Source organism: Octopus bimaculoides, chromosome 9 (assembly GCF_046866305.1).
Source record: "Octopus bimaculoides isolate indiv1 chromosome 9, ASM4686630v1, whole genome shotgun sequence".
In the NCBI taxonomy this organism is placed as follows: domain Eukaryota; kingdom Metazoa; phylum Mollusca; class Cephalopoda; order Octopoda; family Octopodidae; genus Octopus; species Octopus bimaculoides.
In genome coordinates, this window is record NC_142936.1 from 4,183,364 (window position 1) to 4,208,363 (window position 25,000).

General features: G+C 34.4%; 1 protein-coding gene across 1 annotated transcript in view; it reads left to right on the forward strand.

The window, feature by feature from the left end:
* LOC128248688 (uncharacterized) overlaps positions 1–25,000 on the forward strand; it is a 170,447-nt gene that overhangs the window by 143,587 nt on the left and 1,860 nt on the right. The window contains exon 2 of the mRNA XM_052970374.2: positions 9,301–9,363. Coding sequence (XP_052826334.1) covers positions 9,301–9,363 — 63 coding nt within the window. The remainder of the gene's footprint in view (positions 1–9,300; positions 9,364–25,000) is intronic.

A 25,000-nucleotide genomic window follows, 5' to 3' on the forward strand; every position in this document is an offset into this window, starting at 1 on the left:
CGCCTCTCGTACTACGATTCAGCCATTCAAATAAAATAGATATAACTTTAATCCGCTTTTATATTCCTACAACAGGTGAATAATGTTCACCCATTGAGGGATGCATATGTTCAAGAGTACTGTAGCGGGTAAAGATTGAACGTAATAGATTTAATATTTAAATTCGTGCCAAAATTTTAAAGAATTATTTTACCAAGTCTCACTCCCCCTCCTACAAGGAAACTGAAAATTACAGACAATCTCAACGAATTGCGGAACTTAAAAAGACGTAATTAATAAATGAACCCTGTATTTGGTTCTACTGTTCCAACGCTTCTGAAATCCATTATTTTTAAGAATTCAGTAATAATTTCTAACTTTGACACAAAGCTAAAGAATTTCTAAGGGCGATATGATCAATTATATATCGACCCGATTTTTTCACTGTCCTGTGTTACATCGACTCTAGAAACGAGAAAAAAGAACAACAGAATTAACATCACAGGGACGTGATTTCAGAAACTCAAAAGAAGAAAAATTATAAATCGATGAAACAAAACCTTTGATCCTAGACGAAGCGGACTTTGCATTGCATTGTTTTAGCATTTAGGAAATAATGGTTTCAATTTTTGGCTCAAAGCCAGCAATTTTAAGGGAGTTCGTGAGATCAATTACATCGATCTGTGTGTTGAACTGGTGCCTCTTTTATCGACCCCGAAATATTAAAATTCGACCTCGTCAGAATTTAAAAGCAGAAAGTAAATCAAACGGAAGAAAGGCTGCTTAGCATATTCGCCAGAATCTGCCAGCTAGACACCTTAATAGTTTTTCTAAATTTGGCAGAAGACCATTAATTTGAACGAGGAGAAATTAATGACATCGACCCCAGTGTTCCACTGGTACTTATTTTAGGGACTTCGAAAAGATGAAAGATATAGTGAACCACGGCGAAATTTGAACCCAAAATGTAAAGAGACGGAAGAAATATCGCTAAACAAATTGTCCGATTCGCTAACGGTTCAACAAGCTTGCCACGTTAGCAGTTAAGGGCTTCTCACACAAATACAGGAGCCACATATTTAGGGGAAATTAGGAAAAAGAAAGCGATTAAACTGATCACTGAGTTTGAATAGTGATTGTTTCATCAAAAATAAAGCAGACGATACGCGGATCCGAACTACAAAAGCGTAATAACTTACTGTGAGTCATATGATCTCGTGCTCAACTAATTCATTTGTTACTTTTAAAGAAATCAATAATAGCGAAAAACTTCGATAGAGAATATTTTGATGTATGCGATATTGCTTCGTATTTGAGTTTCTTATTACTGTCGTCAATTTACTATATTAAACTTGTTAGTGTTGACTTTAAATTTATGTCTTTTAATGTTGTAAGTCTTGTTTTCAAGTTTCCTATTGTTGTTGGTTTCCATGTTGTTATTCTTGCTGGTCTTTTCTTTCTCGATGTAATATATCATAAATATCTCTTGATTTCCTAAGAGACGCAGCCTTTCGTTCAAAGACCACTGCGAAGATGATGTACGCATTTAAAGTGAACTGTGTGTATGCTTATGTACAAATAAATGCGTGTGCGCATGCGTGTTGTGATTGTGTATGTGTGTGCGTGTGTTATATGGATATACATAGGTAAGAAGATAGATATGTGTCTGTGTGTGAGTGTGTGTGTATGTTTGCATGTGCTTTTTGTTTGTGAGCGGATGTATATGTGTGTATGTGTATATATATGTATTTATATATATGTATATATATGTATATATATATTTATGTTCGTATATAAGTTTTTCATACAAACACAAGTGTATGTGTATGTGGTGTAAGTGTGCGGGTGGGGGTAATAAATCTCTTCTTACGACTTCTAAAAATTAGGTTATATGGCTCCGCGTATATATCAATGTATGGATGTACGTACAAAGAGACAATGTGTCCACATACATACATACATACATACATACGTATATTCTTTCAGTCTCTCTATGTGTCTCTCCCTCTCTCTCTCTCTCTCTCTGTTTTTCTCTCTCTTACTCTCTCTCTTTGTATATATGTATATATATATATATATATATATATATATATATATATATATATATATATATATATACACTACATATCTATGTATATATATTTATATATATATATAGTTATATATCTATGTATATATATATATATATATATATATATATATATATATATATACATACATACTTACTTATATGTATATGTATATATATATAAACTGTGTGTGTATGTGCGTGCCTATACTCTATGCGCGTAAACATAAGATGAATCCTAGATAGTGTACATATTTATACATAGAGCAATTAATTGTTTGTGTGACTACATAAAGTTTAATGGCATCTAAGAAGTGCCGCGTTCCGTGTAAAAGACTACTTTAAGTGGCAAAACAATGAGAAGGAAATTAATTTCTACTTCACATCAAAGAAACAATCACCAGACTGCGATAAAATTCCAAGAATGGTAAATGGTTTGAAGCTGTGCCTGTGGCTGGTTCTGCTGGTGGAGTAGAGCAAATTTCTGTTAACTGTGGAAACGTAGTCGGGGATATGTTTGTGGCTTTTTAGTTAGGTTTTCATGTCGGCCATTACGTTTTGGTGTACATCAATATTTTTTGTCAAACTTGTTGGTATTTTGTAGGAGAAAGTGTCGTGTTATTGTTGTTGGTAATGGTGGTGGTAGAAGTGGTGGTGTTGTTATTGGTGTCGGTGATAGTTGTGGTGGTGCTGGTAGTGGTGGTATTGGTAATGGTGATGCTTGTGGTAGTGATTAGTGTTGTTATGGTTCTAATTGTATTACAGTGGTTATGATAGTAGAAAATAGATGTGGCGGTAGTAGAGGTGGTTGTTGTGGTGTTGGCAGAAATGACGTTGGTCGTGTATGGTAGTTATTCTGTTACTTTTGCTGTTGTTGTTATTTCGCTTCACTAAACAAACATACGGTAAATAAAATAAAACAAAACAAAATAAAATAAAATAAAACATATCGAGTGTGACCATCACGTCCTTTTCGTGTTGAGTGCAGGAAGTTGATGACTATATTCCTCTGCGAATCATTTCTTAAATCAACAAGGCGTTATTTGAAGTAGATTTAGTTGCTATTTGTAGCAGATCAGGTAAAGGGTCACCTGTTGACTCCTGCTTTTTAGGTGAGTTGTACAAGTGCTAATGGTGGTTGTTTTCGAGATAGAATTCGCACTGCGTCGGTTACGACGACTAGGGTTCCAGTTCATCCGATCAACCGAACAGCCTGCTCTTGAAATTAACGTGCAAGTGGCTGAGCACTCCACAGACACGCGTACCCTTAACGTAGTCCTCAGGGAGATTGATGGCATTTTAAGTCTACCACCCAAGTTTGCCATGGTAGGATTTGAACTCTTAACGCAAAGAGCCGGGCAAATGCAACAACGCATCTAACACGATGTTCCTACAGTACCATGCTGTCGACTGCCTTCGACTGGTGCAGTTCTATTGACCTGAGAGGATAGAAGGTTAGTTTGACCTCGGCGGAGTCGAACTCAGTATGCAAACAGTCTGTACAAATACTGCATATCCTTCTGTTCTGCTCTCTAACCACTCTGCCAATTCGCAACCTTATTCTGGCTTTTGTTCTTTCTGCTGTTTTTATGCATGTTCAATATTATGTTGTGAATGTACGAGGTCTCCTGGTTAATGTATTAGATTCACGGTAACGAGATCGTGGGTTTGATTCTCAAATAGCGTGAAACCTTGTGTCCTTCACGTTTCTTTACTCCTTTGAAAGGACAACCAACTGCAGCTGGAAGTTAACTCTTCGGATTGGACTCCAGATCAAGTTGACGTCCTGTCCTCTCAGATGCTTATACGCCTCGGAAAACCGGACTAAGTTCCGGGCTAATGAACATGTAAGCTCGACACAGACTTTAAATTTGCTTAACGTCTAGACCCATAGCCACTCAAATCGAATAAACCCGTGATAAATAAAGATAAATGGCCATTTCACAGGCACATCGCTCTGTATATGCCACAATTACATCCAATTGAGAGCCATACTTTTACAATCTAACAATTTGTGGTTAATTATATGCGATGCAGTGATGCAGTTTAAGTTTATTGATTGTTTTCCCTCGTTGTCTGGTCTGTTCATTTATGCCAGTAGAGTCTAGTACTGGTCACCATCGAATTGGTGAGTAAGGCAGAAACAATAGATGTGGTAGTTAGGTCTGCTAGAAATGGCAGTTACAGATTGTTTAAATTTTACGGAACTCACTTTTAAAGGATTGAATATGCAGAAACCCAGTCGCTGTATATAAATGAATATCCGTAGAATTTCTACACTTGATAAAAATTCAATCTATAGTTAATTACATGCGATAAACTGTAGTGAACAAAATGAATTTTTCTTTATCATAGGATAAATAATGAAACATGCACAAATATACATATATCAATGCGAAATGATATTACACATATACATACGCCGTACCTGTTCCCCTGTTTGGGGAAACTTGGGTGAAATTAGATTACAATTTCCAACAGTTTGAACCATCAAGCAGCGGTTCCTTCGTTGGTCTTTTATTGTTATAGAAGTGGTGTGATTTGATTAAGTGATGGCGGGTTAGGGATAGGTTGGTGATAATGATGACTCTAACGAAATGGCTTCATCATCATCATCATCATTGTCGTCATCATGTTGGTCGTGGTCGTCGCTTTCGTGATCATCATTATTGTTGTTACGTTTGTACGGGTGGTTTGTTATTGTTGTTATGGTGGTGGTGGTGGTGGTGGTGGTGGTGGTGGTGGTGGTTAGGATGCTTGTGGTAACGATGCAGTCTCACGGTGGTGATTGTAGTGAAGGTAGTAGTAGTAGTAGTAGTAGTAGTAGTAGCAGCAGCAGCAGCAGTAGTAGTGGTAGTAGTAGTGGTAGTAGTAGCAGGAGCAGAAGTAGTAGTAGTAGTAGCAGTAGCTGCAGCAGCGGCAGTAGCAGTAGTAGTAGTAGTAGTAGTAGTAGTAGTAGTAGTAGTAGTAGTAGCTGCAGCAGTGGCAGCATCGGCAGTAGCAGTAGTAGTAGTAGTAGTAGTAGTAGTAGTAGTAGTAGTAGTAGTAGTAGTAGTAGTAGTAGTAGTAATAGTAGTAGTAGTAGTAGTAGTAGTAATGGCGCGGGAATGTGTGGTATTTGTAGAAGAAGTTTAGTAGTGGTGTTGGTGATGATGTTGGTGATGGTGATGGTGATGGTCAGATTCGTTGTTTGCAGTGGTGACAACGAACTCAATCAACCAAAAACCTCTTCTGCAAATGATTTATTTTAACAGATGAATTCTTCAGTTTTTAAATGTAATTGCTTTCAGATGTTCTCAAACTGAGAATTGCATTGTCATCTGGTTGTTGTTGTTTTCGTTCTTGTTATTGTTGTTGTTTTTGGTAGAATGATCGCTGCAATAATATCTATTGTTTGTATACTTGTTGTTGGTGACATTGTTTGTGTTTTTGTTGTTGTTGCTGGCGCAAGTACTGTTCTCTGACGTCGCCAATGCGACAAGAAAGAGCAAATCTCTTTTTCCTTTAAAGTACAGCGAATCTGGAGTAATCAAAACTCAAAAAAAAAGAAACCATCTTCATTATTGTTATTGTCTTTAGCATTCCGCTGAGGTCGATTTAACCCTTCACCCTTTCGGGGTCGATAAATTAAATACCAGTTGAGTACTGGGGTCGATGTAGTCGACTATCCCCCTCCTCCCCCAAATTTCAGTCCTTGTGCCTATAATAGACTGGATTATTATTATTATTATTATTATTATTATTATTATTATTATTATTATTATTATTATTATTATTATTATTATTCCGTGTGCAAGGTTTCGAGCTAGCAGAATCGTTAGCACGCTGGACTAAGATCCATAACGGTGTTTAGCTCGTCGTTGCGTTCTGAGTTCAAATTCCGCCAGGGTCCACTTTGCTTTTCATCCTTTCGGAGGGGATAAATTAAGTACTAGTAAAACAGTGGGGTCTGTATAATAGAGTAGATCCCCTTCCTCCAAATTTCAGGGCTTTTGGCTTTCGTAGAATGGGTTATTATTATTATTCCATGTGCAAGGTTACGAGCTGGAAGAATCGTTAGCATACAAGTCCAAATACTTAGTAGCGTTTGGTCCGTGTTTACGTCCTCAGTTCAAATTCCGCCGAGGTCGAAGTTGCCTTTGGTCTATTCGGTCTTAATAAAATAAGAACCAACTGAGAACTATCGTCTATGTAATCTGGAGCAAAACATCTCATTTTACGTCACTTCAGTTAATTCCCCTGTAAATGAATAAACCTGAAATGGACTGCATTTCTGCTCAGTGGGTATCTGGTAATCTCAGCCACTTCTACGACGCAGAAATAAAAAAACTGGCGTTTTGACTCCCAGCACTCGAACAGACTAATATCCAGGTGATTTATTTTTGTTACTTGCATTATTACACCTGCCACATATATAATCTGCATTATTTAATTTAACGCCGCAATATATATTTCGTTTCTTGTTGTGTCTTGGGAAGGTGTTTACGCCAAATAATACATGCGCTGGCACAATATCACTTCTTATTCTTGACCTTGAAGATAGAGAGAATCCCATTGATGAAGTCGTGAATAGCGACAAAAGAACTTTGACTAACAAGCAATGCATTAAACAAACAGTCGATTAGTTCATTCGTTAGATATTTAATCAATTGGCAAGTAAGAAAAAGAACTGATATTGAGCAAGTGCGTGTGTTATTATTACCAGCGTAATGACCCTGAAAGACAAAACAAAATTTGTTTCAACACACGAATTCACATCAAGAACCTTGTAAACCAAACTTTAAAAAAAACAAGGAAACGAAGTATATTTCATTTATTTCCTCAGTAATTATTTCTAATGCCTGGTTAGTTTGATTATGGTTTTATTTCCCATGGTCTTTGATATTTTCATCGTGTTTGATATTTTTCTGGTTTGTAGTTATTCTTAACTTTTTTAGATTCTATCGCTTTCAATTCAAAATTAATTTCGTTTGTTGTTTTCTAAATCAATGCATTCATTTATTTCTGCTGAAACCAGTAGTCTTTGCTCCTCTTCTTATTTAAGCAGTGTTAAGTTTCGACTTCTCTACTCCTTGTTTACTCTGTCATCTCCTGTGCTGCGTTTTAATATCAGATCAGCTTTGGTGAGTGTTTTTGTTTGCGTTCTCTTCTCATGAGTGTTAGAATTTAATGATTTGTTTAATATTTTTCTTCTCTAAGGTGTCGGGCTGACAGAAAAGTTAGCACGCCGGGTGAAACATTTTGCCGTATTTTGTCTTTCTTTATGCTCAGACTTCAAATTCCGCCGATGTCGACTTTGCCTTTCATCCTTTCGGAGTCAATAAATTAAGTACAAGTTGTGTACAGGGCTCGATCTAATCGAGTGGCTCCCTCCCCAAATATTTCGCCCTTGTGCCTAGAATAGAAAAGAATATTAACTTGTACGGAAAATTACTACACAGCCACGCCTACGCCTATAATAAAAAAATATTTTTCTTGTTAATTTAAATAATATTGGAACGGGTGAAAATAAATGAAGAAACAAGTAAAATTAACAAATTCGCTTGATAACCCATGGTGTACCCAACCACAGTGCGAATGCGTCGTCGTTCGATCAGTTAGAAATAGTAGCACATTCGCCCCCAAAGAATAGCCTATTGTCTCAAATAAATGCAGGATATATTGTCAAGAAGAATAGAACAGAGTGTTTAACTGCATCGCTTTCACAGAAGGTTAAGGTCTTGGGTGGAATGTCTTCTATCAATGATATGCTCAATCAAGAGTGACATTATATCTAAATAACATCTTATCCTTATCTCTCTTACGCTAGCAGAAGAGCTAACTATTTAAAGGTAAAATATCATTTACAAAAAAACATTCGGGTAGTAAAGGCGCCATAACAGGAAATTAACTGACAGATTCTTCATTGAAAATGACATGTTAGAATGCTTTACTTCTCACACACAAATCGAATAAATTATGTATGTAGGTGTACGTGCGTGTGTTATGCAATCTGTAAACAATGTTTGCGAGTTAGCGTCTGTATCTGCGTCTCATATTCCGTATAAGCGATGTTTGTGAGTATGAGATGGTGTGTCTAGTTGTGGGAATATCTGATGTGTGTGACGCATAAACGGTTTGTTTGCATATACCAACACACTTATTTTGTTTATTCAATTTTCTTTACACTACTCACTACTCGCCTGTTTTTTATCTCGCAATCTCTTGAAGTATAAATCAATACACTCTGGTTTTCTGATTGTGATTTTTATATATACATATATATATATATATATATATATATATATATATATATATATATATATATATGTATATATATATATGTGTGTGTGTGTGTGTGTGTGTGTGTGTGTGTGTGTGTGTGTGTGTGTGTGTAAACATATCTATATAACATATAAATACATAAATATATGCATGTATGTATATACACATGCATACTTACGCACATATATACACACTCATATAGATAGATAGATAGATAGATAGATAGATAGATAGATAGATAGATAGATAGATAGATAGATATAAAATCTTAGTTAAAACGTTATAAAAGCATTTTATAGATATATAATGGAAATACATTCATAATATATGAAATAGTTTTTTCACGGACACACGCTCTAGCATACGCAACACAGAAATAACCCACGTGATGGTCAGCAACGGATATCAAAACGTGGAAACATTAACAGAATAACCACTTATGCACATATCCGATTATCTATGGTATTTTACACCGGAAACGATCGTTGAAATATAGAGAAACCTCTTAAAGTATATCTGCTTATAAAATAAAATGCACAAGTCTTTACATCTTACCTCAGCTCTTTGCTAATACGCTTTTCACAAGGAAAATGTTTTCTACACATTTATGAATTATTTATGCGATATTTGTCTCAGTGATCTTTAGAAGGTACATTACTCTCTGTTAATTACAAATTAGCTTTCTTATATTACAGAAACATTTATATTTTATCTGAGTTCATCACTAAAATACTTTACGCAATAAAAAGTATTTTAGACCACTTAAAATATTTTGTAATGTTAAATTCTATATTTCTCTATTTGCGTTCATAAATATTTTTTTTTCGGCCTTGAACCTTTTAACTTTCAGCTGATAACAGCAAATTCCATGATATCATTTGTTTAATGTTATGGTTTATATCATTTGTTTAATGTTATGGTTTATATCAACGCTGTAGTATATTCTATGATGCGAAAAATCTTATTATTTTCTTCGAATCTTTTTATAGGATAAACTGCTGTCGAAAATTGACGAACGGGACCTAGAGACAGCTATTAAAGAAGAAGAAGAAGTAAGTATTTGAAATACAATAATTCCAGAGCATGAATGAAGTATTTATCTGTTGTTTTTATTTTATTTACTCATGCATATTTCTTTCGATTCTAAATGGCGCGTTATTATTGAGATTAACCACCACCAGCCCCACCATCAGCAAAACCCATCAACAAAACCCATCAGCCGAACCCCAGTTGTCTTTCACTGATTTTCAGAAAACATGGAAATATTCAACATGTATCATGTATTCATATCTGGTGAAAAATTATAAATGAAAGTCCTTACGCGAACATGCAACTTGCCAGAAATTGAAGCCAATTCTTCTTTAACTTAAAAGCTTTGCTGTATTGAATAGAGAAAGACGTATTCGAGAAGGTAGTTCTAAATGTACACATCTTTTACGTTTAGTGCTTGTTTTTCCATCCCATCAGATATTTCCCACGTCACTGACGTACTCAGAGAACAGTACTAAGAAATTTAAAGTCTTCGGTCCTCTAAACACGCCAAAACTGCGCTTGTAGACTGGTCTCTATTGCTGATGAGATTTCCATGTTTCTTCGTTTTGTGTTATTTATCTGTTAATGGTATCCAGATATCGTTGTTAGATAGACAGACAGACAAGTAGATATATATATATATATATATATATATATATATATATATATATATATATATATATATATATATATATATATATATATATATATATATATATATATATATATACAGAGAGAGAGAGAGAGAGAGATTTATCGAAGTAGGCTTGTTAAACGTCAAGAGCTAAATGAATATGGAAAAGAAATGAAAAAATTTGTATGGTTTGACACTGAGGAAGTGAATGTGGGTGAGATATAAACAGATACTAAGAGGTAAGATAAACAGTGGGAGAAAGAAAGAAGGAGAACAAGAGAGAGAAGAAGGCAGAGATGGGTATGCATAAACACAGAGACTCCTACACCACACAAATTGCAAATATATTTAGATATGGAAGATTTTTTTAAAAATCATTGTGGGTAATATAAAGATTTTTGAATTTAATGTTTAGCTGCTTTTATTTCTGTCTTAGTGTTTCCTTTACACGGGAAATAAAATTAGTGGTTATAAATAATGAATAAGTTTCTAAATAGTGACATGAAAACCGAGAGAAAGAGGGGGTTCGTTTGATAGGTATGTAGGTAATTATGTACGAAGATAGGTAGAGATGGAGGCAGGCTAATGGAAGGGCATGGAGACATAGAGACGGGCATGTACGAGTTCGTGCGAATGTGTGCGAAGATATTTGTGCATGCATGTATTTATGTGTATATATATATATATCCATGCTCCTGGAATAAATGGAAAGAATTGTACAAAGCTGGGACGAAGCATCTTAGGTTGAAAAAAAAACACAGCAGATGGTTTTTTGAAAAAAATCTGATGGATAGATAGATACAGAGAGACGTGAGGGAGAGAGTGAAAGAGATGTGTATATATACATATGTGTGTGTATGTGTTTGTACACTTACACACAAGCTAATCAAAGTAGTGATATATATATGTGTATATATATATATATATATATATATATATATATATATATATATATATATATATATGTATGCATATATGTATGCATGATTGACCGTTGACTGAACACTATTCAATTTTTTTTCTCCGTGTTTTTCTCCTTGTCTCCGTATTCTTTCTGTTGAAGAGCGTAGCTCGAAACGTCAAAGACTTTCCGTATTCCCGAGCGTCATACTAATATATACTTTTGTTATTTACACCACCTGTCCTCGTCTGTTGTTATTTTTTGTATATTCTCACCTATATATATGTATGTATGCATATATAATTTTAAGAAAGGAGTAGTAAATAAACATACGAACATATACATGTATATATGTGTGCGTGTGTGTATGTAAATATGTACATATATATATATGTATATATATGTATATATATATATACATACATACATATATACATACATACATATAGATGCATACATGTTTATGTGTGTGTGTGTGTATATATATATATATATATATATATATATATATATACATATATAACGAGAGAAGTATAGAATCTGAGCTTGTGCGTGTATCTATTTGTTGTGTGTGTGTGTGTGCGTGTGTTTTAAAGCTAGATTATTGTTAGTAGATATCTTCTTGTGATGGGAAGGCACAAGAGACATAGCCTGGGTCGATAAGAGAGAGGGTGAGGTTTCCTAAGTGAAGGAACTTCGAGTTCACAATCGATCGACTTCTATTTCTATTTATTTATTTATTTATTCATTGTTTTTTTTTCTTGATCTCTATGATTTTTTTTTTTTCCCCTTTCTTAAATTATTTTTTTCTAGAAGCTTCCCGAAGCTTGTTTAAATGCTATTTGCTTAAGTTGTGTTTCTTGTTGGCAGGCTGATTGGCTGGTTGGCGGAGGTTGTTGATTGTGTTTAGTAGTCACATTGGTGGTAGTGGTAGTGGTGGTGACCGTGGTGGTGGTGGTGGTTGTTGTTATTGTTATCGTTGTCTTTGTTGTTGTTGTCGTGGTTATTGCTGTTGTTGAAGATTTCCTTATTTTTTTTTCCTTATATATTGTTTGTTTTATCATTTCTGTACGAAGCTCTGGTGTTTTCTATGAGTGACATGGTGGTGGTGTCGACGGTGCAGGTGGTGGTGGTGGTGGTGGTGATGGTAGTTATAGTGATGCTCAATGTTGTAGTTGCGGTGGTGATGGTGGTGGTGAGGTTGCTTCTTTGTCGACGGTGGGTGCTGTCATGGTGGTGGTGGTGGTGGTGGTGGTGGGGTGTTTTGTGAATGCTGCCGATGGTGATGCTGGTGCTGGTATTGGTGGTGGTTGTGTAGATGGCGATGGAGCTGTTGTTGATGATGATGGTGGTAGTGGTAGGAAGATGGTGCACAGGTGGAAATGGTTGAGGGGGGGTCTGGGATGTTTGAATGATGAGACAAAGGTTGAGATGGTGAGATGGTTGGGTGGTTAGAAACACTGCATTATGGGAAAACATTTAATGGAAGTTTCAGATTTAATAAGAGAACAAAGAAAGAGAAAACAAGAAGTTTAAAAAAAAAATGAACAAATACGTTTTGTGTTCTTAATGACTGGCGTAGAGTATTTTCATTGAGTACACAATCATCATCATCATAATTATTACTACTACAACTCTTCGCATTATCATCATCATCATCATCACGATCATCATCATCATCATCATCATCATCATCATCATCATCATCATCATCATCATCATCATCATCATCATCATCATTATCATTATTATTACATAAGGCGGCGAGCTGGCAGAACCGTTAGCACGATGGACGAAATGCCTTTGCGAGTTCAAATTCCGACGAGGTCGACTCTGCCTATCATCCTTTCGGGGATCGATAAATTAAGCACCAGCGAAACTCTGGTGTCGACGAAATCAATTAGTCCCCTCCCAACAAATTTGAGGCCTTGTGCCTCCAGTAGAAAGGATCATCATTATTATTATTATTATTATTATTATTATTATTATTATTATTATTATTATTATTATTATTACAGGCGGCGATTCTGGCAGAATCGTTAGCACGCCGGGCGAAATTCTTAGCTGTATTTGGTCTGTCTTTACGTTCTGACTTCAAATTCCGCCGAGGTCGACTTTGCCTTTCATGCTTTCAAGGTCGATAAATTAAGTACCAGTTGCGTACTGGGGTCGATCTAATGAAGTGGCTTCTTCCCCCAAAATTTCAGACCTTGTGCCTATAACAGAAAGGATTATTATTATTGTTATCATTATTATTATTATTATTATTATTATTATTATTATTATTATTATTATTGTTATTATTGTTGTTGTTGTTGTTGTTTTTGTTGTTCTTGTTGTTGTTATTATTATTTTGCTATTGAGGTTAAAGTTTTTTTTTTTAATATTGATTATCAATAAATCACTATTAATATTACTACAACTAGTACGGGTAGTATTACTGCTTCTACTACTACTACTACTACTGCTCATATTTCTAATGTTATCTCATTTACTACTACTAATAGTTTTGCAATTTTTCACGTATCTGCTTTATAGGAAGTCCATTCCCGTGAGCCACAGGTGCATAAAGTTTGCTCCTTTCTTGTGTGTGCGGCTTGCTTTGATGTCGTTTATAGAGTTATTTCCTTATTATTTCAGTTGCGCTTTTTAATGGTATTTTTTGTGTAATACGTGAATTTTGTTTGTCATTCTAGTTATATTTTGTGGTAGTGGTTAAACTTAACATATTGTGATTTTGTGTGTTTGCCATATTTTTTTACAAAAATACACACTCATATACATATTATCAACTGGGATATTTTTTACTGTTGTATATCTTTCTCTTACATCCATACCATAACATAAATACTAACCCTAAGAACAAAGAAACGGACACAGAGACAAGACTGCAACTGACCTCCGGTATGGAGGTAATGACATTTAAAAGGTCGCGAACAGCGACAGAATGGATTCACAAAAATAACTAATTGATTCTTTAATGAATGACTAATGAAACAATGAAATAGTTAATTGTTTAAACAGTTAACCAATTGACGGATAATAAAGAAGAGAAACAGAACCAGAGCGTGTCTTTATCATTGGTACAATCAACTTCTCGAGACAACAGAATCTCCACGCTCTAGATGTTTCCAATATATATATATATATATATATATATATATATATATATATATATATATATATATATATATATATATATATATATATATATATATATATATATATATACACATATATATATACATATATATGCATACATACATATATATATTATTTGAAATATATATTCTATATATTCATATTGGTGAAATCCCAAATTTGTAATAATATATGCATAGATATATGCATATATATATGTATGTATATATATACATATATATATAGACATATATAAGAGAGATAATATGATGTCATTAATGCACCCTTAGTCTAGTTTATCGCCACTCCTCACCCTAGGGGATGTAGCTTTGATGATTTTCCAGTACACGGAGTTGTAATTCCGCATTACTACAGTTTACAGATGGATTTGTTGAGAAGAGTAGAGTCTCTAGTACAAAAGGAATGTGCGTGCTGTGTGTATCTACTTTTAAAACTATATTCGTTTCGCCGTAAGCCAATGCAGTGTAATTCTTCTTGACAACACCTGCGGTTGTTTTCTTTGATCTGCACATAGAAACCTTTGAGATGCACTTCACCTTAAGTTGACGGAAAATCATAGCATAGCATCAGTATGAAAGTTGCTTTTATTTGTTTGTGTGTGTGGTGGGGGCGTGTATTTGATTTTGATTATTACATTTTCCTGTTTTTTCGTATGGTTGCATTTCACATCCTCTCTGTTGTTAAACCGCCCTGCACGCATCAACAATGGAAGCCTGAGTACCATCGACGACACATTTCTAACAGTACTTCTTCTATTCAAGTAACAGTATTACAATCTCTTAGAGCATAATCCTTCCCATACTTCCTCCATTGACAAACAACCATTTCCACGTTGTTATCTTCTGATCATAGGCGACTAAATAAAATTTATCAATTCGATGCTTCGTAATATTCTTTCATAGACCGACAGAAATTATCAAATGTGTCTAGGCACACTGAGTAGGGACACAGTGAATCTCAGATTTGGACGAATGAAATCTGCCATTTATTAATTGGTTAATGAATCTCTAATTTGCGTATGCAAAAGTTTCAATATGATTTAAAATTCCTGGCTTTAAGGGGATCCTAGGATGCTTAAAAGGTATCATGGGATGCTTAAAAATTCCAGGCTTTAAGGGTATCACAAAAGGCGTGTATGGAGGCTCAATTTTCAGAATTCTTTTACAGATACAAGTGTGTGAATCTGAGAGGTGAATATGTTGAATAAAATCATAATTAATTAATCCTCCTGTATTTTCTTTTATCCAAAGTCAGGAACTTTTCAGCACACACAAATTCAAAATAATTATTTATATATACAAACACACACACACACACACACACACACACACACACACACATATATATATATATATATATATATATATATATATATATATATATATATATATATATATATATATATATATGCTGTTTTATAAGAAAGAGTAACATCCATAATATAAGATAACGGACAACGTACACAATACTTAAATATATATATATTCATTGCAAAAATTGTTCCCTTAAAACTTTTCCCTTTTACTTCGCCAGCGCATTTGTCAAATGGTGATGTATATTGGGAAGTTTGTGTTTTGCAACTATTTTTGTTCAACACCATTCTTTCGTTTACGAAAATCGGATCAAAAGTTTCGCCCCGTATTGTGAAACACTGTTCAGTCTCTCCACAAAGCTGGTATGCCGGAACAAACCCAGAAGTGAAAGAAACAAGAATAGTCTTGCAAAAGTCAGTATGTGTGTATGCGTGTGTATATGGATATTTTATGCATATGTGGATTATATATATATATATATATATATATATATATATATATATATATATATATATATATATATATATATATATATATATATATATATATATATATATATATATATATATATGTATATATATATATATATATATATATATATATATATATATATGTATGTATGTATCGATATATATGTATGTATGTATATTGTACTTTCTCTATTGAGGCTTTTGAAGCTTTGGACATTAAGACATTCTTTTACAGTAATGTAAATAAATAAAGAACGCTTTTATTCTCATTCTAACGTTTAAGAATGGTTCCGCCTTTCTCGCTATGAAAGTATAAGAAGTATTTGTCTGCAAAGCGTGAAAGCATTTGTCATATGAAAACATGGGAACACTGTCTCATAGTTGTCATGTTTCAGAACTATTTCGGAGTAATTCATTGTTACATGTAGCAATGTACTATTTACAGAAAGCAGAACAGAGAGCAAAATAATGGCATAATCGGGGGAAATGGTTGAAAATGAGAGTGAAAATGTATTACATTAAGTGAGAGTGAAACAGACAGACAGACAGAGAGTCAGAACAGGAAGGGGAAGGGCGAGAGGAAGGAGAGAGAGAAGAGAAGGAAGTCATATGGAAACATGACAGAAAGCTAACGTGAAAAGAGATCCATGTACCTTCGGTGAGAATTGGAGTAGGAGTGTCAGATGATCGAGAAAAGGAGAGAAAGGGGATATATAAAAGGCAGATAACTGGAAGTAAAGAATATATATATATATATATATATATATATATATATATATATATATATATATATATATATATATATATATATATATACATATACATAGATATAGACACACACATATACATATATGCTAGTAAGTGAAAAACGTTTTTTTTTTCTTTCATAATTCACATAGTTTCCATGTTCGGTTTTCAAGTTACGTTTAGAAGTCTTTCAAAATTTTGATCTCTATTGACATCGAAGTTTTTACTATGTGCATGTATGTGCGTGCGTGCGTTCATGCATGTGCTTGTGTGTACGTGTGTGTGCATGTGCATGTATGCGTCTATACGGAGAGAGAGAGAGGGGGGAGAGAGGGAGAGAGAGGTAGGAAGAAAAGAGTGGAGAATTAAAATAGTTAATGAGAAAATAGGATAATGGAAAAGAGATTGACTTTTTCGAATTGCAATTTTCTCTTCCACCATTACTTAATTGTTGCACTGCAAATTATGTCATCAATTGCTTTTATTATTATTATTATTGTTATTTAATCTAAGCCCAGCTGATTAGAATGTTAAAACAATTAGAAATATCGTGCTCCAAGTAACCTCAGTTGCCAAGAATCTTCTTAAGTATCCTAGCTGTCCCTAAAATACTGTTTTCTGGACCTGAATTAAACAAGGTTTTATGCCTGTTTCCTCTATCCATCTTATTATCATTATTATTATTATTATTATTATTATTATTATTATTATTATTATTATTATTATTATTATTATCATCATCATTATTATTATTATTAGCATCTTCTTTCAGTTCTGTTTCCATTTCTTGCCGAGTGTCGTCCTGACACCTAGGGCAGAGAAACGTACTGTATACATTGGTAGGCCATTAAAACAAGCCCACCAGATTGTCCATTTACAGAGTCATGTGACAGAGAAAAAAGGGAAGACGGAGAGAAAGAGGAAAGAATGAAAGAAAAGAAAAGTAAACAAATAAGATAAAAATGGGAAAAAGGAACGAAAATTTACAACGATTAATACGTGTGACTATTATTAATATTTTTATGCGAGCTGGCAAAGTCGTGGGAGAATTAGAGAAAATGCTTATGGATACTTCTTCCGGCAACATTACATTCGAAATTTAAATCCCGCCTTTCAGAGTTCAAATCGTGCTTTGTTTCTTTTTGGGTCTCTAAAATAAAGTAACTCCTCAAATACTGTGGTCATTGCTGTCGACAATGCCCTTTCCCTAACACTACTGGCCCTGTGAAAATGTCGCTGATTGCTACACGGACAGCAAATCTTTGACCTATCAGTTCTTTAGAGTAAGTGATACGATAATAGCTTAGAGTAATCCGTACGATTCCTCCGCTGGACTGTCAAAGCGTTGTCGTCATCATCCTTGTTATATGCGCAAATCCTGAGTTCACGTGAAGCCATGGGGAAAATCACTTGCCATGGTTGAATCGAAGTGGATCGAATATCGTTATATGAATCACAGATCTTAAATGGTGATGTACACACACACACACACACACACACACACACACACACACATGTATGTATATAGATCACATGATCATGTTGTTATACATCACGGATGACAATACAGTTTCCGTCGTTTTAACTTTCGAATGACGCCTGTCCGCTTGTCAGTTGCAGTATTCCCCATTCACACCTGAGTTGACTGTAGCAGAGTCAAATAAAATATTTTGTTTCAGAACACAACGCACCACTCACTTTGGGAGTCGAACTCACGACCTAGAGAACGTGAGTGCAGCACTCTTACCACTAAGCTACCCACCTTCCCATATATATATATATATATATATATATATATATATATATATATATATATATATATATATATATATATATATATATATATATATATATATATATATATATATATATATATATATATATATATATATATATATATATATATATATATATATATATATATATATATATATATATATATATATATATATATATATATATATATATATATATATATATATATATATATATATATATATATATATATATATATATATATATATATATATATATATATATATATATATATATATATATATATATATATATATATATATATATATATATATATATATATATATATATATATATATATATATATATATATATATATATATATATATATATATATATATATATATATATATATATATATATATATATATATATATATATATATATATATATATATATATATATATATACCAAGAGAGAGAGAGAGAGAGGAAAGAGACAAAGAATTGTCATTTTGCCATGTAGAGAAAAAAGTGGGTGGTAAAGAATCAGTATTAAGTGTTTTGCTTATGTGTGTGTGGGTGTGTGTGTGTGTATGTGTGTGTGTGTGTGAAAGAGAGAGAGAGAGAGAGAGAGAGAGAGAGAGAGAGAGAGAGAAAGAAAGAGAGAGGATTAGAAAACAAGAAGCAGAGAGAGACAGACACACAGACACACAGAAACAGAGGGAAAAGAAGACACAAAGGAAGCGAGAGAAATTGAAAAACTACTGAATGAACGAGAGAGAGACGAGCTGTAGGAATTTGTTAATTGAAAATTACACACAGCGAGACAATGAATGTATTGATTGTCGACCGAGATGGCGACAACTAAATAGTATAGTGACAATGATCTGCACACACACACACACATACATACACATAAAGCCACACCCGCATGCAGATACAATCAAATATGCACACAGGTAAACATTCATTCACACAGATGTACATACACACACGTGCATACATATACACAAATGAAGCAGTAAACAAAGTACTAAATAAACAAACATGCAGCAAAAATATTGTAATTCACAGAAATATCAATGACAACTATGCGCGCCTTTACAGATGGGTGTATATGAGTGTATATGAGTGTATATGAGTGCGCACACACATATCACTATTTGCTATACTTATAGTACATATGTGCATGTGTATGAATGTGTGTGTGGTATATATATATATATATATATATATATATATATATATATATATATATATGCCTATGTATGTATATAGAGAGCAAGAAAACTACGTATTAAATTCACACACCGCCCCTTCTATTCAATTCACATAATGCTCCTGCGATTGACGATAATGCTCTGTTTTTCGGTTGCAGTTTAGCACATAGAGACTGAATGAATATATACATATATATGCATACTATATATATATATATATATATGTGTGTGTGTGTGTGTGTGTATATATATACATACATATAGGCATATCATGTATATAGAGATATCTGTTCATATATATATATATATATATATATATATATATATCGTCTGTGTGTGTGTGTCTCTCTTTTATGTAGACTTATATATAAAATTCCATTTCCATTAACCTGAAGATCACTCAATACTCTTTACTACAATATATATTTTTTTCCAAGGAAAACGATTCATATAGACTAAGAATTCGGTTCGCAAGCCGTTATATCACAGTCTGACGAAAGCCAGTAACCGGAAACTCTTAAATCAAAATTTTCCTTGAAGAGTTTATGTAAACGTGTGTGTGTGTTTGTGTATGTGTCTGTGGGTGGGTGTATATCTATATAATGAATGAGGTAAATGGAAAATGGATTTAGTAAGAAACTTTATTCAACACAACTATCATTTCGACTGATCATGGATCTGATCCTTATATTTACGGGGGGACAAATGGAACAGTTATTTGATGCTGAAAGTGACGTTGAATTTGAAGGATTTGAATAAATGTTTTTGCTTTTGCTTTTGTAACTGATCGAAACCGCGATCCTACGACTGCGAGTCCGCTGCTCTAACCACAGGGCCATTGCGCCTCTACTGAGATATGTAACACACTGACTAAATACTAATCTTGAGAAATTGGGCTTCTCAAAACCAGAAAGGAGAAAGCTGATTCGAAGACCACCGATCCAATCCATGACTGGAACTGTAGAAATCTGTAAAGCTTTCCAGAAAATTATCCTTTAAGTTTGTCATTGAGATCTGAGTAGAAATTCTACCAAGATCGATAAAATAAGTACCAGTTAAACACTGGGGTTGATGTAATCGATTTGCCCCTTCTCACAATGTTTCACTTTGACATTTCTCGAAGATCTATAATTTTAATGAATAATGATTTGGATACAAAACTAAACGAGGAATGCTAATTGTCAGAGAAACTGTACAGCGGAAAGGAAAAAAACACAGAGTAAAGATTCGACATTTTAACAAAGAATCGAGAACATTTTTAAATAAGATCTTCCATTTGCGTTACATTTAATTACATTCCTTTCTTATATTCTTTCGTATTTACATTTCCTTTCTTTTCCGAATAGACCCCCACCCCACCCCACCCCACCCCCAGCCATCCGCTGAAGATGAGGGAGACGTTGACGTTAGAGGGGGAAAAAACTCTAGCAATTAGATGTATGTGCACTCGTAGGTGCACTCGTAACGTGTGTTCATACAGACATATATGAGTGTGAGTGTGAGTGTGCGTCCGTGTGTGTGTGTGTGTCTGAATGATATATACACACATACACACACACATACACGCACTCGCAGGCAAAACTAAAACAACTAGTTTTTAGTCCCGCTTCGTGGCACCTTGCTCAAGTGCCTACCGATATATTTTTGCGTCCATCAATCCCTTGTATTCGGTTCGCTATTGTGAGGTCATGCGTTCGATTCCCAGCGGTGCACTGGTTACTGGAGCAAAATGCTTTATTTAACGTTGTTTTATTCCATTCAACCGGCCAAAATGGGATGTACGTGTAACTGAAAGGGCCAGTCGTGTCACACTCTGTGTCGCACTGAATCCCCTTGAGAACGACGTTAAGTGAATGGCAATTTGTGGGGTTACAAGTTAATTTCATGAGTAGGCTGTTCCGTTAATCGGACTGACTGCAACCCACGTCGTCGAAACTGACAGAGTATCAATAGTATTTGTGTACGGGTGGGTGGGTGTGTGTGTGTGTATGTGTGTATGTGTGTGTGTGAATGTATGCGTGCGTGTGTGAGTATGCGTGTGTGTGTGTGTGTGCTTATTTTTCCAGTCAATTTTCTTTCGAAATGGATATAATCATTGAGTTGATGACTGATTACGTTTCCGTATTCGTTCTATAACTTATGAGTCAATTGTCTGACGAATGATATTGTATAAATGTGTCTCTAACAGATTACATCTTCGATTTCGTTCCGTAGTTTATCAACTCAGTTGTCGTAGGAATAATAAAAATATTCGTATAAGAGCTTATGTGATTTCCTTCAATAGTTAAGATAATGTTTGTTTAACGCATGACATACATAGAACGCAAAGGGAAAATCTTACAAATACTTTTAGTTTCAAGGCCGTATCTTGCTTGTTTAAGCATTATACAGAAACAAACTGCATTAATATAAAGCCAGTCATGCAGACGTCGTTCACTGAAGAGGATAGCCATTCCTCCTGTCAAATAATCATTAAAAAGACTGTATTGGGAAAATCAATTGAAATACAAAAGCACTGCATCAGTTTCACTTGAAAGAGAAATTCTGTAAGGAAGTTTTCAATATTATTGGATGTTCTTAAAAATCAAAGTTAACTAATAATAACAATCGTTTGCACTATAGGCACAAAGCCTGAAATTTGAGGAAGGGAGGAATAATCGATTACATCGACCACAGCGCGTAACTGGTACTTAATTTTATCGACCCCAAAACGATGAAAGGCAAAGGCGAATCCGGCGGAGTTCGAACTCAGAAAGTAGCGGCAGATAAAATACCTATTTCGTTATTGCCCACAAGGGGCTAAACATAGAGGGAACAAACAAGAACAGACGAACGGATTAAGTCGATTACATCGACCCTAGTGCGTAACTGGTACTTAATTTATCGACCCCGAAAGGATGAAAGGCAAAGTCGACCTCGGGGAATTTGAACTCAGAACGTAACGGCAGACGAAATACCGCTAAGCATTTCGCCCGGCGTGCTAACGATTCTGCCAGTTCGCCGCCTTATTCCCCCTTCCTCAAGTTTCAGACGATGGGGGTGGGGGTTGATTAGGCGGAACAGATTGCTCAGACGGTGATAAAAATGAGGATGGTGGTGAAAGTGATGCTGTATAAAGCTTATGATTCAACTAACGAAGATTATGATGAGGAGGACGCTGATGGTATACGATACGTTGGTCCTGATTACGAATGGGATGCTGATGACTATAATGGCGATTATAACGACTATAATGGTATTATTGACCGTTATGATGATGACGGTGATGATGACGACGACGACGACGATGACGATGATGGTGAGGAGGAGAAGGAGGAGGAGGTGGAAGAGGAAGAGGAGAATGTTAATCATGATGACTACGATGACGATGACGACGATGACGATGATGGATTCATGATGGTAATCATGGGATTTTAGGATTATCAGCAAATTGATGATCAACTTGTCGATGATGATGACTTTCATTGGGATAAAACTGATCGCGACAGTTCTTATTGATAATGAGGAGAAAAAGGAGGAGGAAGAGGAGGAGGACGGCGGCGACGACGACGACGATAACGACGACTACTTCAGTGATTACAATGTTAAGGAAACGACCAAAGATAATTAGAAGGAACACGCGAGTTATAAAGAAATGGGCCGAAGAAAAATTCCTAATGTTAGATATTGTTGCTATTTCTCTCATTTGGTTTGTTGCTCATATTGCAATTAGCAACGTTTTCCTCGCAGATGCAAGTGTTATTGTTGTCGTTCATGTTGTTGTTTCTGATGACGATGCTGCTTGTTTTGTTGGCTGTTCAAGTTTCGCTTTTTGCTCTTATTAGCGTTCCCTTTGCATAATGAATGCTATTGGAGTAGAAATAGTAAAATAGCAATAGTTATTAGAACAGTAGTAGTGGTAGTCGTGATAATGATAATAATAATAATAATAATAATAATAATAATAATAATAATAATAATAATAATAACAATAATAATAATAATAATTAAAATAATGATGATGTTGATGATGATTATCATAATAATAACAATAATAATAGTTTCGTTATTAAATAATTATAATAATTACAATAAAATTGTTAATGTTAGAAATCATCATCTTCTTCGCCATCATCATCATCATCATCATCATCATCATCATCATCATCCTCATCATCCTCATCATTATCATTATTATTATTCTTATTATTATTGCCTTCATTTTAAATACCATTATTATAGTTAAGAATCATCATAATTATTTTTATTATCGCAATTTTTAATATTACAATAGTTATTGTTATTATTATTGTTATTATTATTATTATTATTATTATTATTATTATTATTATTATTATTATTATTATTATTATTATTATTATCATTATTTCCTTCGTTTTAAATACCATCATTATAGTTAAAATCGTCATCATCATCATCATCATGAGCTCATGAACGTTATCAAAATCATTGGTTCTCTTTTATATTAATCCTTCTCGTTACTGTTGCGTAATCAATCTCTCATTTTTAACCCATACCTTCTCTCTCTCTCTCTCTCTCTCTCTCTTTCTCTCTCTCACGTGCGGTACCTATGTATACATATACACATATGTACACATGCGCACACGCACACACACGTATGTATGCGTGTGTGTATTAACCTGCCGATTATGTGTGTATATGTATGTATTTGCCTCTTAGCTTCGCACTAAATTTGTGCTTCCTTCTCATATTCAACAAACGCATGCAGGGTAACAACGCAGGAGATCAGGTACACATACTCATGCACTTGGGTACACCGGCACACTGGCGCACACGAAGAAAAATGCAATTCTCTATACTCAAGCGCAATCAAAACACGCACGCATTACAATAAATGCAAGAGGATTTCTAAAAGATATCCAAAGGATAATTAATATACATGGTTTCCGTTAAATTGAATTTAACAAAGTAAATAACAAAAAAAAACGTGTGTTTTGACATTTCTATTCGCACGAATAACATTCAATTATGAAGATGAAAAAGAGAAGAACCATTGGCTTATAATTAAAGTCAAATCAGAGAAAAATTTAGAAAGAAAATAATAATTTGGGGAGGCTGGTTCAACAGAAACAGGAACATGAACAAAACTCAGCATAATTGTGTATTGATGCTTCTGGCACGTTGTTATATGAATAGATGCACCCTGGTGGCAAAATTGAACAATTTATTATTATTATTTATTAGGAGTAAAGGCGGCAAGCTAGCAGCTCGGCCATAATGTTTAACGACATTTTTAAGAATTTGTTTTTGTTTCTGAGTTCAGAAAGCACCAGATGAACACCCGGGTTGCTGCAATTTTTTTTCCTCCATCTTCCTTTTCTATTGGACTTTTCTCTGTTTCTGAAGAAGAGTTTTGCTCGAACCGTAGAACCACCTTTCTTTCCTTCGTAGATCGTCTGCTGATGCTTTATATGTTCCACGTCCTCGCGTTG